General features: G+C 36.5%; 1 protein-coding gene across 6 annotated transcripts in view; it reads left to right on the top strand.

Moving 5' to 3' along the window:
* Pds5b (PDS5 cohesin associated factor B) overlaps positions 1-17,595 on the top strand; it is a 151,842-nt gene that overhangs the window by 61,023 nt on the left and 73,224 nt on the right. For all 6 annotated transcript variants that reach the window (XM_075971459.1, XM_075971441.1, XM_075971432.1 and 3 more), the window contains exons 7-10: positions 3,605-3,685; positions 10,353-10,493; positions 11,989-12,104; positions 15,335-15,429. In XM_075971459.1, coding sequence (XP_075827574.1) covers positions 3,605-3,685; positions 10,353-10,493; positions 11,989-12,104; positions 15,335-15,429 — 433 coding nt within the window. The remainder of the gene's footprint in view (positions 1-3,604; positions 3,686-10,352; positions 10,494-11,988; positions 12,105-15,334; positions 15,430-17,595) is intronic.

The raw sequence follows: 17,595 nt of genomic DNA, 5'->3' as shown, positions 1-17,595 counted from the left end.
AGTCATTGCCAGAAGTTGTTCTTTGACCATCGTGTGCTTGCTGTGGCGTGTGTATGTACATACACATCATTCACTCTCTAAATAAAAATATGAGTTAAAAACTTGTAGTAGCTGGGAATATGAAAAGAAAACCAGGAGAAAAGCTTATTAGGAGTGAAATATAATCACTGGTCTAGTTGAATGCGGACTGAAGTGTATTCTTAAAATTTTAAGAATTTTAAGAGGAAAGAGACTGACAATAATATGGCTTGAGTTTCCCACATAACATAGCTTGTCACATTGAGCTGAAGATTAAACCAATTGGTTGATGATAATAAGAAAAACAGCTAAAATAAAGCCATGGAAAGGGCTGATTTATAAAATTGTAAGAAAGACTTGATAGGCAATGACAAATAAAAAAGATCAGTTTATATTAATATTAGTGACAGGCCATAGCTCAGTTAGTAAATTGATTGTGGACCCAAGTTTGATCCCCCAAACCCAAATAAAGCCTTCTGTAGTGTTGTGAACTTAGAATCTTGGTGCTGTGGAGTTGTTGCCAGATGAATCAGCTAGCCTAGCCTACTGAAGAAAAAAAAAAAGAGGAGGTAGAAGAGGAGAAGAAAAGAGATCATTGGTGCCCAAGGAGTGACATCCAAGGCTGTCGTTTGGTTTTATCATAATGTGCATACATATGTGTATATATTCCCTCCTGTCTAGAACATGAGTGTGCGTACCTCCACACAAATATTATACATAGTAGGCTTCTGAAACAGGATCTCTGTCTTCCAGACTGACTTCAAACTCATTTTGTAACTCATTTTTGATTTTCCTGCCTCAACCTCTTGAGTGCTCTTAGGTTTACTGGTGTGTGTCACCAAACCTAGTTATGGTGTTGGATAGACACACTCTACCAGTTGATCTTTAAATTTTCTTAAAAATTTATTTAGTTTGAGTTTATGTCCATTGCTGTTTTGCAATGGATGTCAGGCCCCCTGGAATCGGAGTTAACAGACAGTTGTGAGCTGCCAAATGGGTGCTGGGAATTGAACTGGGGTCTTCTGGAAGAGCAGTCAGTGCTCTTAACCACTGAGTCATCTCTCCAGGCCCCTGATCTTTATCTTGAGTCCCATGTAGTCTTTAATGGATAAATACAGGGTTTATCTGGTAAAATATATAAGCAAAAATTAGTGAATTATGAAGAGAATGAACATTCACTATTTATTGGGTCATCTTAAGGTGCTTCCTAGTGATTATTAATCAGACAAAGGGTTTATAAAAATACTGAGTCTTTGTAACACAATACTACAAGCCTGATGTCAAGCATCATTAATTTGATGAATTATAATGACAACTGCCTAGTGAAAGAAGTCATAAAACATTATCAGAATAAAATATATAAGTAAAACAAAAGCAGTTGAGCAGAAATAAATGAAATAGGAAATAGTGACATTGCTTGAAAACTGCACATTCATAATTTGAAAAATGTATTAAGTAGACAAATAGCAAGTTGAATCAGAGAAAGGGTGATAATATCAATATAGAGTTAAATGAGCAAGCAATATGAAGACCATTAAAGGACAGTTACATAAATAATAATCTCTGTGAATATATTTGAAATTAGAATAAACTGATTCTCAGTTGCCCAGTGCCATAAGCAATAAAAAATTAGTTGACTCTTGAAACTCTACTAAGAATTTAAGTTAGCAGCAGCAGCATGTTTAAACAGTAAACCTAAGCTGACCACAGGGAGACCATTGACTATTCATGGAGCAAGCAGTCTAATATATAGTCAGCAGAGTTAGTTCCAGAGTGTAGGAGAGGGAGAGATAGTGCACAACTTGTTAGCACAGGATGTGGAGAGAGAGTGAGTCACAGACATAGGCACTGTTCTCCTGGGGAAACTAGTTAGAGCTAACCCACAAGAACAGATGCTTCCAGAGTGGCATAAAGTAATATTGATAATGACCTAATTGACTTTATTTTAGATACGAAAGACAGACTAACATTACAAAATGGTAATGATAGAATAATTATTAGTATTAATAATTATTAATACTCATGACTTCCAATACTTATGACTAGGAATAAAAATCAATGTAACTTGCCATAAAAACTTTTAATCAGTTTGAAGTAAAAAGCAGCTTTAAGACCCTGAAATATTCTCAATGGAATTAGCAATGTGAGGCATGCTGCTGCTATTTCAAATAACAACAGATATGTTGTTTCTAATCAGGATTCTCTTAGGGGCTGTAAGTTAATATATAAAATGAGACAAAAAATAAAAAGATTAGAAAGATGAAAAGCCCTGAAATTATTTGTAAATGATACTGTCCAGAGAAGTACAACATAGTATGTAGAAAAATCAGAAAAAGAGATATAAATCCATTAGTATAACAAGTTTTTCTTTGTAACTTTAACAGAGATACGATATACTTAGCAGTTTGACACATGACCTTAGAGTTTATGCATTACCTTTGTATCAAACCATTGTAGATGGCTGACAAAGCACAATAGAAGTCTTAATATGTTGAGAGATTTGCTGTTTGTAGAATATGAGACAGTGTCATGATGACTTCAAGTTTCTGCATATGAATCTATAATAAAATAGAGCAGCTAATTTGACAAATGGAATCCAAAATTTACACAAAGGGGCAAATGACCAGTAATAGCGAAGTAATTTTGAAGAAGAGTAAACAAAGGGGGGACTTTCTGTTAAGACTTTTTCATGTCTTTCATCTATAATTAGGCAATAATGACAAAAGAGTATCTGGAAGTAATGGAAAGTTTAAAAATGAATGCATAGTTATTTTAGAAGCTTAGAATGTGCTAGAAGTCATTGGGAGATAACAGACTAAGTTGTGTTAAGGTAACTGACTACCCATATGAAAAATAAAATTATTATTCCAAACTATATAAAAATATTACAACTAAAGATATCACTTTAAAATTAAGCATACATATCAAACTGCATAAAAGGTGTGTGTATGTGTTTGTGTGTGCATGTGCCAGAAGATGACGTCTGTTTCTCTGGTGCTGGAATTAGAGGGCTGTGAGCTGACTGACGTGGGTGTTAGGAGCTTGGGTTTTCTGAAAGATTAGAAACTGCTTTTGCCCCTGAGCCATTGCTCCAAGGTTTTTTTTTTTTTTTTTTATGTATTTGTTTTTTGGGACCTAGCAGGTAGCAGTCTTTATTTGTATTCACCTGAACCAGTTTGAATTGGGGATGATATTTAGAATGACTAAATCTTTTATCTAGTAAACATTCATGGACCATTTCTATATGGTTAATATGTTATCAATAAAATCTGAAAAGAATATAGTTATTTTTGATTGAAAAAGGGATTTTGTAATTCAATAGCCCAGATTGTTCTAAGAAAAATGAGTTCACTTTCTATTTTTTTTATGGATAGCTCTCTCATTCCATTTATCTAAGAGGCTTTTAAATATACAAATAATATTTTGCTTTTCATAGATGAGGAACAGGGCTGGGGTTATAATTTAGTGGGAGAGTTCAGTAAGCCCAGCATCTACAACAAGATCCCACCACTGCAGACATACAAGCATAGTTAGATTTGTAATATATATATATGTATATAATACTGATGTTGTTTGTGTTTTCCAGAATTTAAACAAGCAAGCATATGACTTGGCAAAAGCTTTGCTGAAGAGGACTGCTCAAGCTATAGAACCATATATTACCAATGTAAGTCTTGCAATTGATTTTAGAAGGATGAAGTCAAAATTTTAAAGACTGTTGGAAGCAAATCTCAGCAAGTAGGCCACACTTGTCAAGTTGCTATTGCTATTTAACCAATGACAGTTTCATTTTCTTTCTCTCCTTAAATGTTACATTTGCTAATTATTTTTGGGAATGCTAGCTCTCTTTGTGCCTTTATTTGCTGCTTTCAAGTTTTTAGAGATAATAGCTTCTTTTTTGGTTAGCAAAATACAGCTTCTAATGTTAGCAATAGAGTTAAAGGTAATTAGATAAAACATAGTACTTTCTGCTATTCAGACAAGTTGCTTACAGCTTTTTGGAGATTAAATTAATTTGTGCAAGAAGATGATATGAACCAATATCGGGACCTAGAAATTGAAGATAAGAATGACTGCCATAGCAATTTGGTGGAAGTTGCTAACATATTGTAATCCCTGAGGGAGATTTATATAATTGTGCCTTTTCTAAGGAAGAGGGAGATTGGCATTGAAATGAACCCTTTTAAATATCACCCTAGCTTTGGTGTGACCCTTAGCCATATCATTTATATTAAGTTTTATTTTCTCTTCACAGCTCTTTGAGTTGTGTCACTGTGTGTGGCACCATCCCTGTCATACTGTATGTGAATGGTGACTGGTTCTTGGAGCACAAGTCTAGGGTACAGTGTTAATGCTAGCCCTGGGCTTGTTAATAGCTCTTTCTTCTTGCCTTCTGCTCTCACCTACCTCAGCAGCTAGAAGGATGTAAATCTGTCTGCTTGAGAAAAGTGAGACAGTCTTATATTTATATGTAGTTCATTCTTTTGAAGTTTTTTGGAAGATAATTTTGTTTTGTATTATGTGAAAATTTAAGATCAGGTTATAAAGATGCTATGAAATGACATTCTGAGAAAGGTAAAGCCCACCGTAAGACAGGACCTTGGTAAATCCCGCTTTTGTTTCTGATTTCAAAGAGTTCCAGCATGTGGTGGTTTGGAAACATAAAATTTATTTGGAAATGAGCTTTCCAAATCTAGAGGATTAGTGTTACGACTTTACTTAGTAGCACTAGGATTGTCAGCAGGTTCCAAAATTGGTTTCTGCAGTCTTTTGACACTTGGGTATTGCTTGACATTAATTGGTTGAATTGAGTTTGTCATTATTGATTTTATGGACTCCTAGTATTTAGACCGAGTCTCAGGCTTTCTAATCATCCTTTGCCTTCGGTTGCTTCAAGTGTTTCTTAATGGAAGTTTCCACACCCAGTCTAGCACACAGGTTGAACCCTGCCTGGGGTCTTTTATTTAAACCAATACTTCCAAGTCAGATGTGTTTCAGGAGAACACTTACCTTACTTTGATGCCTTTTCCTAAGATTTAGAAAAATAAATATTTTGACTGAGCAATTAAAGTGAGTAAAATATTGTTTACTGGGACCGCTTGATTTAAGTTGATTATACTGGTCTTTGAATTTGGGGGTGTGTTTGAGAAGGCAATGGAAGATGATAAGGAAAAAAAGGCTCAAGGAAATGTTTTTAGCAATCCCAGATACACGAATGAAAAAACACTCCCCGTCACTTAAATTAATTTCCTGCTGTTCTTGCATATAGAACTAGATGATACCACCCCATGTCCATAGTTTTGTTGTACTCTTTAGAATTTGGGAGTGGGCAAAGGGCAGTAGACTAGTCATTGCCCCAGCATATTTTGATTTGCATACTTATTTCTGGATCCTTGTCCATTGTCTTCTCTTTTTATCCTTTAATGGTCTTTCCATTTATTTATTTATTTAAAGGGAGTGTGTGTATTTGTGTGTGTGTGTATCTGTACATGTGCACAGATGTATGTGTGTTGTATACATGTGTACATGCCCATCTTAGTGTGCATGGTGTGTGCACATGTAAAGGCAGAGACTGATGTTGGGTGTCATTTTCTATATTCGTTCGCTTTAAAAAATTGCTGATTAATTTTCAAGGCAGGATTTCTCAAAGGACCTGGAGAACGGCAATTGGGTTAGACTGATTGGCCAGTTAGCCATCAGGATTCTTCCATTTCAACTTCCCCATCATTGGGATTATAGGTGCACCCATGGGTGCTGGATCTTCAGGCCTGGTTTCTCATGCTTGCTCAGTACATACTTTGTCCACTAAGCCATCTCTTCAGCCCTTCCATTATTGTGTTTTCCTTTGTTTTTATTCCTTGCTTTATTTGAGGTCAGTAAAGAAGTCATTAGGAATTGCTTTTGTCCCCCAAGTCAGTCCCTTATAAATCTTATTTTCCACTTGAGTTTTGTGTACTTACATGGAAATTATTCGGTAGTGAACTGAATGGTGTAGTATAAGATGGTGCAGTGGTAGGATTGTCTTTTTGGATGTGCTAGGTAAGGTGACACTTGCTACTTACTTACCTTCCTCATGCAGCACGGACGGGAGCAGGCACTGAGGTGGTGGTGTGATCCTGCCTACCTCCTTTCACAGTGTGTCTTATACTCTTGTGCATTCTGACATGCCGAGGCCTACTTTTCATATGCTATTTTACATATATGAATACTGAAGAAATCTGTGTGCTACAGTATTTGATTTTTTTTCTTTTGATGGGGTTTACTGTATTGCTGCCTCTGACCACATGCTCAAGTTTTACTCCTGATTCATTGCCCTGCAAACTGTTTCTTTCTAAAAATAGAATTAGTTGTGGAACTAGACAAATGACTCAGCCGCTAAGAACATCGGCTGCTCTTCCAGATGACCCAGGTTCAATTCCCAGCACTCACATGGTGGCTCACACCCATTTGTAACAAATTCAAGGGGATCTAATGCTCTGTGTTGGTTTCCAAGGGCTTGGCATACACATGGTGTACAGATAAACATGCAAGCAAAACACTCATAAATAAAATAAAATATTAATGATTTATTTAAAAACGAGAATTAGTTCTTACAGTGCACACAGTGGAAGAAAATAAAAACGTGAAACAGAGATTCAAAAAGAAAACATACAGAGTGACAGTTCAGAAATTTATTTTTTTTATTTTAAAGATTTATTTATTTATTGTGTACACACTGTTCAGCCTCCTTGTATGCTTGCAGGCCAGAAGAGGGCCCCAGATCTCATTACAGATGATTGTGAGCCACTGTGTGGTTGCTAGGAATTGAACTCAGGACCTCCAGAAGATCAGCCAGTGCTCTTAACCTCAGAGCCATCTCTCCAGCCCCCTAGAAATTTCTTAAATAAATTGTACTTATTGATTATTATTATTATTACTTTTTAAACCAAGTCTTTTTAGTCACACATTGTAAAGTACAGCCCAAAATTACTTTGTTGAACTGAAAAGTATATCAGATCTTTTTTAAAACAAGTAAAAAAAATTTAAATTATTTAATCTCAGTGAGTCAGTTTTTGCATATGTAAATTGAGTTCAGTGCTTGGAAAGTTGGGAGAAAGAAATGTTACTTAAAGGAAATCATTTTTGTGATCACATTTAAGTAGGTTTTAATTCAGGCTTACAGCCATGGAATTTACTGCTCACTGCTTTCTTTCATTCTAATACAGGCATTTCTGATTGTTAACTTGTGTTACATAATTACCCATTGTCAAACTTTTTTTGCTAATTTTTGAGAGGGAATATTTTAGTCAAACCTACATCTTGTCTGTACTAAATTTCAAAATATTATGGAGGTCTTGGGTTGTTTTATATTTGTATAAGAATAGCTGTTGCCTGTTTATTTCTCCGATTGTGTATTGAAGGTCCACTTTGTGCTGGTTCTGTGCCAGACTCTTCTCGGTCACTACTCTTCTAGAAAGGGAATTCTATAGATAGATGTTCAGTCAGCTTTTTTTCCCCCTTTATCATTTCTCTTTTTTTTAATTTCATTGTTTAGTTATTGTGATAAAGAATGGGTTTCATTGTAACATTTTCATATACCTCTGTGCCTTGTTCATATTCACACCCTCACTATACTTCATTTCTCCTTCACACCCCTTCTCCCCACTCCAGAAGTCACCCCCAGTAGTGTTCCCTCTCTCATGGTGCCTGCGCATGTGTATTACATCTAAATTCTCGTTAACCTGTTTCCTCATTTTCCTCTCTTCTATCTAGATATATGTATACGTGTCTGTATTTATATTTACTCTGGATATATGTCTCATCTAAAATGCCACATGATTGGATGTTTTTGATGGAATATGTAAGACCTCCCCCCTCCCCCTCTGCTCCACCTCTAGTTGGCAAGTTTTTTCCAGGCTAGTAGGAAAGGTACCACTGTGGTGGCCAGATTGGCAAAGGATTATTGTTCTTCATTAAAGAAAAAGTAGATTTGGGGATTTTATTCTAGTGGTTTTAAATAATAATAATAATTGTTATTATTATTATTTTATGTGTTTTGTCGGTGCACCACATGCATAAAGGGCCCCTGAAGGCCTGAGGGGGCATCAGATCTCCAAGGGCTGGAGTCAGAAGTCAGTGGTGAGTTGCTGTGTAGGTGCTGAAAACTGAACCTGGGTCCTCTGGAAGAATAGAAGTGCTCTTAACCACTGAGCCATCTCTCCAGCCTCCTTACTCTTTTATGATCAGGAGATAATTTATAAGTAACAGTTTTTAAGGACAATTAAAATATAACCTGAGGAATTTAATATCTTGTTATATTTATGTTTCTTTCCCACAAAATTGTTGAGTAGAAAAAAAATGAGCAATTGCTTTAAAAAACCAGTAAAGGATGGAAATTAAAAAATCATGTTTTTATTCTTTGGGAATGTCTTAGTCACTGTTATATTTCTGTGAAGAGATGCAATGACCACGACAACTCCTATAAAAGAAAGCATTTAATCGGCTGTGGCTTACACTTTCAGAGGAATAGTCCCTTATTACCATGGTGGGAAGCATGGTAGCAGGCATGGCAAGCATGGTGCTGGTAAAGTAGTTGAGAGCTACATCCTATTCCCCAGGCAGCAGGCAGAGGGTTTCTAAACCTCTAAGCTCACCCCCCACCCAAACACTTCTTCCAACAAGGCCACATCTCCTAATCTTTCTAATCTTTTAAAGGGTTTCACTCCTTGTATATGAGCCTATGGGGTCATTCTTATTCAAACCCCCACAAGGAATGTCATGCAATGTATTTGATCGTCTAGGCCATCCACACTGTTCATTGCCTTCATTTGTAACTTCCCAAGAGCTAGAAGGAATAGGAATCCGAGGAGGTGTAGATGTGAGGTCTTAGTCATTGTACCTTCAATTTGGAAGTACAAGAGAAGCCAAGTTACGTGTTAATTGGCAGAGGCAAGCAATCAGAGCACCTTGTATGGTATAGATCCTTAACTGTTTCTCTGAGGCGACATAGGAAGCTGCTAAGAATGTGTGATATAATTCTGGGTCAATTTTACACATTTTTAGAAGTATTTATTTTAAGATTGAGATGGTGAGAGTCTTACTATGTAGCTCTGGTTGCCCTGGAACTTGCTATGTAGGCTTGGCTAACCTTGAACTCAGAGAGATCTGTCTCCTGCTGCTGCCTCCAAAGTTCTTGGACTAAAGGCATGCACCATCACACCTGGAGCTATTTTTGGAAGATTTTAAATAGAAAGGAACTTGGTCATTATGCCTGGTATTGTTCATTTGAGTTGTACCATGATGAATGGTTTGACTTGGAGGTAAAAAGCCAGCTGCCTGTTGTGTATATTCTTGGTTGGATTTTAGTTAGTGTTATAAACTTTGTGAATGTACACATTGTTTATCAGAATGCAAAGGAAGACGAGAAGGATTAGAACAACATTTTATAATCAAAGTAAAAATTGTGTAGTTGAAAAATAAGAGTAGACACTACTCTGAATGTATAATATAATATATTTAAAGTAATATAATTATTTTAAATGCTATAATTTTCCTTATACTAATTGTAAACAAGATATGATCTCTTATCATTAAGGAATTTATCTAGTGAGGTGATTGACTCATTATCTTAGGGTTCTCAAGAGAAACAAAATTGACAAAATGTATGTAAGAGTGTTTTTGTATGTATGTATACGTGTATACATATGAGGAAATTTGGTTCAATTGGTTGGTTCATGCTGTTTGGGAGGTTGATGAAGTCCAATGATAGAAGCTGGAGAGCCAGGGAAGCTGATGATTTAATTCTCAGTCCAAATCCAGAGGCTCGAAGAGTACAGATGGGGGTTGCTAGTACAAATCTTTGTAGCCAGAGCCTGCAGAACCTGGAGTTCAAGGGCAAGAGAGGAAGGGCACCCTATTTCCAGGAAGGAGGAGTTCACCTCTCCTCTGCCTTTGCATGGTACTTTCCTGCATGGACACTAATATCCCCACTACTAATCTGGATGTACGGTCTTCTCTGTAAACTTTGAAGGTAAACCCAGAAATAATGTTTTACCTGTTAGTTGACACAAAAATGTCACAATCAGACTATAGTTGAATATTTTAGTGGAGGAACAATATATTTCAGTGGTAAGGGTGTTTGCTGGTGTTGGTCATTGGTGAATCAATACTGTCTGTGTCATTGTCCGCAAAATGAATTCTGTGTTTTAGGTGTTCGTAGTTTTTCACATAGGAAATGTTTCTGAGTTGCTTGTTTGACTTTATTTATAACAATAAAAAGTTCAATTGAATAGTAAACAAAACTTGAGACAGTTTTTCTGTGAAATTTCTTTTAATGGAGATTTTCTTCTTATCAGTTTTTTAACCAGGTTCTGATGCTTGGGAAAACATCTATCAGTGATTTGTCTGAGCATGTTTTTGATTTGATTCTGGAACTCTACAACATTGACAGCCACTTGCTGCTCTCTGTTCTACCCCAGCTTGAGTTTAAATTAAAGGTAACTATTGTAAAAATATGACTGTGTCAACAAGTTCAACAAGGAGCATTGCTTGTTGCCCTTTGATTCTTATAATCGGTTTACTGAATATAACATGAGAAAGAATGTTGTTATTGTTCATTCATGGGTTTGTGCCTTTTCTGTCTCTTGATCAGCAGAATGGCATCATCCTCCACATATTTTCTAGTTTTTTTCTGGGGTTAGGTTAACTTTGGAGGCAAACATTTAGCTTCTATTTTCAAAGTACAGTTTCTAGCAGTTGATTGGGCATTAAAAGTAACTTAGAACTCACCATCTGTACTATGGCATGCTTTTGATCTGTTACTTTCAAAGCCAAAATAAAACAAGCAGTTTTTATTGGTATTTCATGGGCACTACACAGCCAGTAAATTATTCTTCTTTTAGTCTTGAGTATATTTTTGCTGTATTTCTTAAGTGAGCCCTTTGGTTAAGTGGCCTTCCTGTCCCCTTTTAAATATGGTTATTAATTTTGGTGAGGCAAGACAACCAACATTTCTAATTACTTGTTAGTTAATCTAGTTTTCTCTAGAAAATTCTAATTACATTTTCTTATATACTATGACTAATATAAAAATAAGTAAACTATTATCCCTGTTCTCAGCCAGATTAACATGTAGTATGGGAGGTAGAGGATGAAATGCGCTCTGTAAAGAGACTAGATGCTGTAAGATTCAGAGATACAGCACTCAGCAGAAAGCACCATGAAGATGCATGTAGAAGTCGGAAGGAGCTAGGTACATTGGAGGGTACAGGGGATACGTTACTCATGGCTCTACTTATTTGTGGAGCAAATAAACACATACCAAGAAGAGATAGGCTATATTTTGGGGGGCTCTTGGATGCTAGCCCAAAACACCGTCTTAAACTTTAAGAAATCCTTATATAGTAACATCCATAGCACCTTGAATTTGTTGGCGTTTGATAGGCCTGATTTTTGTACTCTGTGTGGAAGTCTAGCATTTGAGTTGGTCATTTTAACCACTGTGCCATTTGTTGGTAACAAAGTCAACAATAAAACTGCATTTTCATCTTCAGGGTGCCTGTCATACAGTGCGTAAAGCAGAAGCTTGCTTCATCAAGGCTTCATGACACTGTAGAGCTTCTTTAAGAATTTAATGTTTGAACAGTGTCTGGTATTAAAAACCTTGAATTTTCAAGAGTCCTTGGTAGTTTTTTAAATGTACCCATTCAGAAAGTAACCTGAATGGTAGGAGAGGCTTTTAGTATTTAGTAGTACTCTTAAGACATGTTTTCACATCACAGTACTGCTGTAATGTAACTTGAGATGATTAAAGCATTTATTATAACATTGCATTTTGTGAAAAAATTTTGGAATATACACATTACCAGCTGGATTCATAGAAGTTGTGGGCTTGTTTGTTTTTTTGTAAATTAGAGAGCCCAGGAAATCCTAGGAATAAGTCATGTTCTGAATGTTTACTTTGAAGTTTAAAGAGTCTGTGCTTTGTTTTAGAGCAATGATAATGAAGAACGCCTTCAAGTTGTTAAACTGCTGGCAAAAATGTTTGGGGCAAAGGATTCAGAACTGGCTTCTCAAAATAAACCCCTTTGGCAGTGCTACTTGGGCAGGTACATGATTCTTTTTTTTTTTTTTTTTTTTTTTTTTAGGAAATATGTGTTTATATCTATGTCTATTGTTTTTTTAAAAAAATTCTGCACACATTTAAACTATGTTCTTAAAAATCATAAAGGGTTTTCGGGTTGGCAATATAACTCATTTTGTAGAATGCTTACCTAGTGTGACCAAGGCCCTATGTAGGGGTCTCCAGCACCCCATAAACCAGTTGTAGTGAGGGAGAACGATCAGAAGTTTAAGGCCAGCTGGGTGGTGGTTATTTACTTAAAAATGCAGTTAGTTACGTGTGGCTGAATGAAAGGGATACATCTTAAGATGCTTATGTAGGAGATTTGCTACACTGATATTGCAGAGTGCATCTTCATGAACTAGGATGGCATGGGCTTACCAGCAGGTGGAATCAGAAGTGGACTGCTGCTTTGTGTGCTCTGACGCTCAAGTAGCTGTGGAGGGCCTTGCCGTACTTTCACATTTGACATTTGGAATTAGATGAGCCAGGAACCCAGTCAGCACTCTGCCTGGAAAGTCCTAATGTAAACTTGTATTGCCTTTCTATGCCACTGTAGCTGCTGCTTTTAATTTAATGCACAAAACCTCACACAGAATTAAATAGCACTAAATTTGGTCTGGGAATGATGATCCATGGTAGAACACTAATCTGGCATGTGTAAGGCCCAGGGTTTGATTCTCACCATCACAAAAAGAAAGAAACAAAAAAGCCCTCTAAAGTTAATGTGGTGGTACACATCTTTTATTACTTGCACGAGGTAGGCAGGCAGATCTCTGTGAGTTTGACACCAGCCTGGGCTACATAGTGAGTTCCAGGTCAGCCGGGACTATATAGTGAGACCCTGTCTCAGAACAAAACAACAATAACAAACTCGAGGAGCTAAAAATATTTTAACAGTGTATTTATTTATAATGATCATAAGTTACATGTTTGTTTGCAAAATGGTGAATGTTTTAATGTTGGATACCTGGATTACAAACACCCCTTATAGGGGCCGTAAGAGAAAGTTGTATTTCATGGAATAAATATTTTCTCCTGATAAGAACAGCTTAAGTAATGTGCTGCTGCTGGTTTTGAAAACATGTTTTTATTGCAAAACTTTTAGTTGGTCTTAATAATAAAACCCAGAGTCAGATATAGTGGTTAATGCTGAAGATCAGAGAAACAGAAGAGACCAGCCATTAGAGAGTTCTTTTACCCCTACCAGTGCTCAGACTGTGTCTCCAGACTCCATCTGTCTCCACCAAACCTCAGACTGCACTGAGTTCCTGTCTCCTTCCGCCTTATATTCCTGTCTCCACCCAGCCATATCACTCCATATCACTCCACCTGCCTAGTGCTGGGATTAAAGGCGTGTGGTCCCAAGTGCTGGGATCACTTTTGTATGAGCTCTGTTTCTCTTTTAGATGGATTCAATCTTGTGTAGCCCAGGGTGGTCTTGAACTAACAGAGAGCCATCTGCCTGTCTCCAGAGTCCTGGGATTGAAGGTGTATGCCACCACTGCCTGGCCTCTAGTGATTTAGCTCTGTGCTCTGATCTTCAGGCAAGTTTTATTTGTTAGAACATAAAATATCACTACAGTTTTTTTCTTTTAAAGACATGCTATTGGGGTACTGAGGTCTTGTGCATGCTTGGTAGTTGCACTACTGCCTAGCGCCATCCTCAGCTTCATCTTTATGCTTTTGTGTATTCTAAGGATTGAATACATGTGACCAGATTTTCAGGCATTTACCTGCTGAACTATCTGCTGGCCCTATGTGTTGTTTCTTTTGGTATTAGTGATTAAGAATACTTGAGCCTTCTGATTTAAGACACAGACTTACTGTCTGGAAACACTTAGCTACAGTGTTATTGACACTTAAGCAAAATTTAAAAGTAACTGTTACTCATTCTTTGATGAACTGCTGTGAATAGATTTTGAACATTAATAATTGAAGGACAGTTAGATATCATATGCATACTGATAGGGGAATACAGTGCTATCTATTAGATAGTTTTGCTTAGAAATTTGAATCTTAATGCCCAAAAGTCATGTGTCAAACTCTGACCTCTGGTTTCTAAGGTTAAGAGTGAAAGGTCCCTGCTTGATATCAAGATAAAATGAGCAATATCTAAAATCATAGGAAAGGGTTTCTCTGTAGCTTTAGAGCTTGTCCTTGAACTAGCTCTTATAGATCAGGCTGACCTCGAACTCAGATCTGCCTGCCTCTGCCTCCTGAGTGCTGGGATTAAAGGTGTGTGCCACCACCGCCCGGCTATGGATTTGTTTTTATAGATAATAAATTGTAGATAGAGTATGAAGATGGCCTTGTTATTGAAAATGAAATAATTCTGATGGTTAATTGGATAAGAACGATTTTTGGATACAATTTGTAATTATAGGATATAAACTAATGTAGTAGTGTAAGGTTTGCCACACATTAATTTGTGTCCTATAATTATGAAAAAACACTTCATGAAAATCTCTTCTCAGACATATGAAGATGAAATGTTTCTTTGAAATATAAACATTTATATAACATATACCACAATATATTTATATAACATGCATACATACTTTTACACTTATTGAACAGACATTTGAAATACAGTATTTATGGAAAAATATTTGTTTTATTATCCGAATGGAAAACAGAGGCTTATCAGATTTTTACAGTCCTAATAGGACCTAACTGGAGATTGTCCTAGTTTATGTATGCCTCAAAACTGTTAAAATGGTCTTGTTATACTTGGCACTTTCTTTAGTGTATCTGTGTATCTGCATGCATGCGACGAGTATATTTGTGGGTATATGCTTGTGTGGACGGAGGTCATCCTTCAGAGACTGCCATCTACTCTGATTTCGAGCTAGAATATCTCAGCAGCACCCGCGCTGGAGTACCTCAGCGGCACCTGAGCTGGAGTGCCTCAGCGGCACCTGAGCTTGGGGAATGGCCTGGACTGGCTCGACAGGTGCTTCTGTTTCTACTTGCTTAGTTGTGGGATCTGAAGCATGTGTCACCACCCATCTTTTTATGCAGATGCTGGGAATTAAATTGAATAAAGATTCAAGCACTTTACCAATCCCCATTATCTTCCCAGGCTCCATTTTGTATTTTCATTATATATGTTTATTCATTAGTAAGAGAAATAAATACAAATTGAGTATAGATTAAATTTGTCTGTTTTGGTTGTTTTAGAATACTTACTCTGTTTTTTAAATCTTTTATTAGGTTTAATGATATTCATGTACCAATACGCCTGGAATGTGTGAAATTTGCTAGCCATTGTCTCATGAACCATCCTGATTTAGCAAAGGATTTAACAGGTAATAGCACATTCTGTATGTTCTTCAGTGGGGAAAAAACTTTATAAGGAAACACTTTCCTTTAGTCCTTTTAGTAGCTGTCTTCTCTCTTCGTTCTTCATCATGGAACTTACTTTCTGAAGCTACAATTTTTACTATGTAGTTGCTTGTGCACACTAGAAGCAGTTTCTTTGGAAGTAACTTCATGAATTAAAGTAGTTAATTGGTTTAAGAGCAGCTGTGCACAATTTCACATATTTGGCTTTGAATGCGTTTTGATTTTTTTTCGAGACAGGGTTCTTCTGTAGCTTTGGTGCCTGTCCTGGAACTAGCTCTTGTAGACCAGGCTGGCCTCGAACTCCCAGAGATCCGCCTGCCTCTGCCTCCCGAGTGCTGGGATTAAAGGCATGCACCACCACCACCTGGCTTGTTTTGATTTTTTTTGAAAACGTTAATGCTCTGATATTTTAAGAACTTAGTGAAAACAATTTAACTATAAGCTAGTTTACTGTAATTAATGGTGATAACTTGAAATCTGTCTAAGCATTAAGTATTTCACTTCCAATTTTTGAAGTAATGAGAATGTCATTTACCTGTTTAATTTTTTTATTTATGAAATAGTTCATAAAATAAAGGTTAATATAACAGCCATGTATATCTTCTGCAAAATGTTAGCATTTCTTGTGCTTATGAGGTATAATAGCAAAGAAAAGATAATTGCTGCCAGAATCTTCCTTGTATTAAGTTCTCCTTACTGGCTCCACAGAGCAGTTATCTCTAGAGTTGGTCTGCATTGGTTTTGTGAATTTTATAGTCATGTGGTTATTTGTATCTTTATGTAGCTGATTTAGTGTTGTCCTGTGAAATGCAGTTCATTGAAATAATGTATGACTTTGATGGAGATAAACCTCTGTCTTTACTAAGTCAGTTTTTAGTTTTATTTTTTATTTTTTGCATTGCCTATTTCTTTCTCTTGTGTCCCATAATTTTTTCTTACTCTGTTTTCTCACTCTACTCTTTGGCATTGAACAGTTATTTATGTAAGTCCCAAGCTGTACATTATCAATGCTCCTTAAACCTTCTATTATTACTTCTGAGTTTCTCTTGTAAAGAAGGCCATAAATTATATCCATCTGTAATATTTAAATCAGTAGCTTATCATAGTAATGCTTCCAAGTATATGGAATTATTGTCACATCTGTAACAGCCCCCCCCTTTTTAATTTGTTTTGTTTTTAAGCCAGTATCATCCTTTTTTTTATGGAAGCAACCTACTTGGAACCTCCTGTCTTCCTCTTTACATTTGTACTGTGTTGTTCCTGGGGCTATCTAGCTTCCTTTCCTCTTTTGCCCCCTGCCTTGTGTATGCATGCGTGTGCGTTTCCGTGTGTGTGTATGTGTTTGCATGTGCACGTGTGTATTTTGTGTTCTATCTATATTTTTCTCTCAATTCTGCTTTCCTATTCTCCTCTTTTTCTCTCTGGATATTCTTTTGGGAAGGGGACTTGTAACATCCTTTTCTTGTGTTACGAATGCAGTATTTTCTGAATCTGTTAATGCTTGCTTTGGTGGGCAGGGGTTTTTCCTCTTTTAAAAAAATTAGCCATAACTTATTTTTTTCATCCTTTATTTGCTTTTGTTTGTTTCTGTGCATTAGATCCTTTCCTCAGAAATCTTGGTAATTCATAGCCATGTGCTCATGATTAATAGTGTGTGTTTGTAGTCTAAACAGACAGCCATTTGAAAAAGTGCTAAGTGTAAGCATAGGTCTGTAACTGCTAAGATTTGCTTACTGTGATGAGTTATTGTTCAGATTCTTAATTTAGATACTTGTACTTCAGTTGGATCACATGGAAACAAGGTCTTGTCAACCAGACTCTTAGCTTTCTTCCTTCAGTAACTGTATTCAGGGTTTCACTAATTACAGCATAGAAATGATAATACTTCATTATTTCCCAATAACACCAGCTGAATAGAATGCTTTATTCATTTATATGGAAAATGATGATGACATGCTTAACAGTGATACACCTTTTCATGTATATGGTCAACTAAATGAGTTAGATTCAGGCTTATCAACTTTCCTGCCTGGAAAACTGGAGCAGAATTTCACTTTTCATTTATACAGGCATTTGGTTTTGTAAAGGAATGCCCAGCTTTGCTTCTGTCCTCCTTTCCTTGCTTTTAA

Source organism: Microtus pennsylvanicus, chromosome 1 (assembly GCF_037038515.1).
Source record: "Microtus pennsylvanicus isolate mMicPen1 chromosome 1, mMicPen1.hap1, whole genome shotgun sequence".
Lineage (NCBI taxonomy): Eukaryota > Metazoa > Chordata > Mammalia > Rodentia > Cricetidae > Microtus > Microtus pennsylvanicus.
This window is presented reverse-complemented; position numbering and strand designations above follow the sequence as displayed.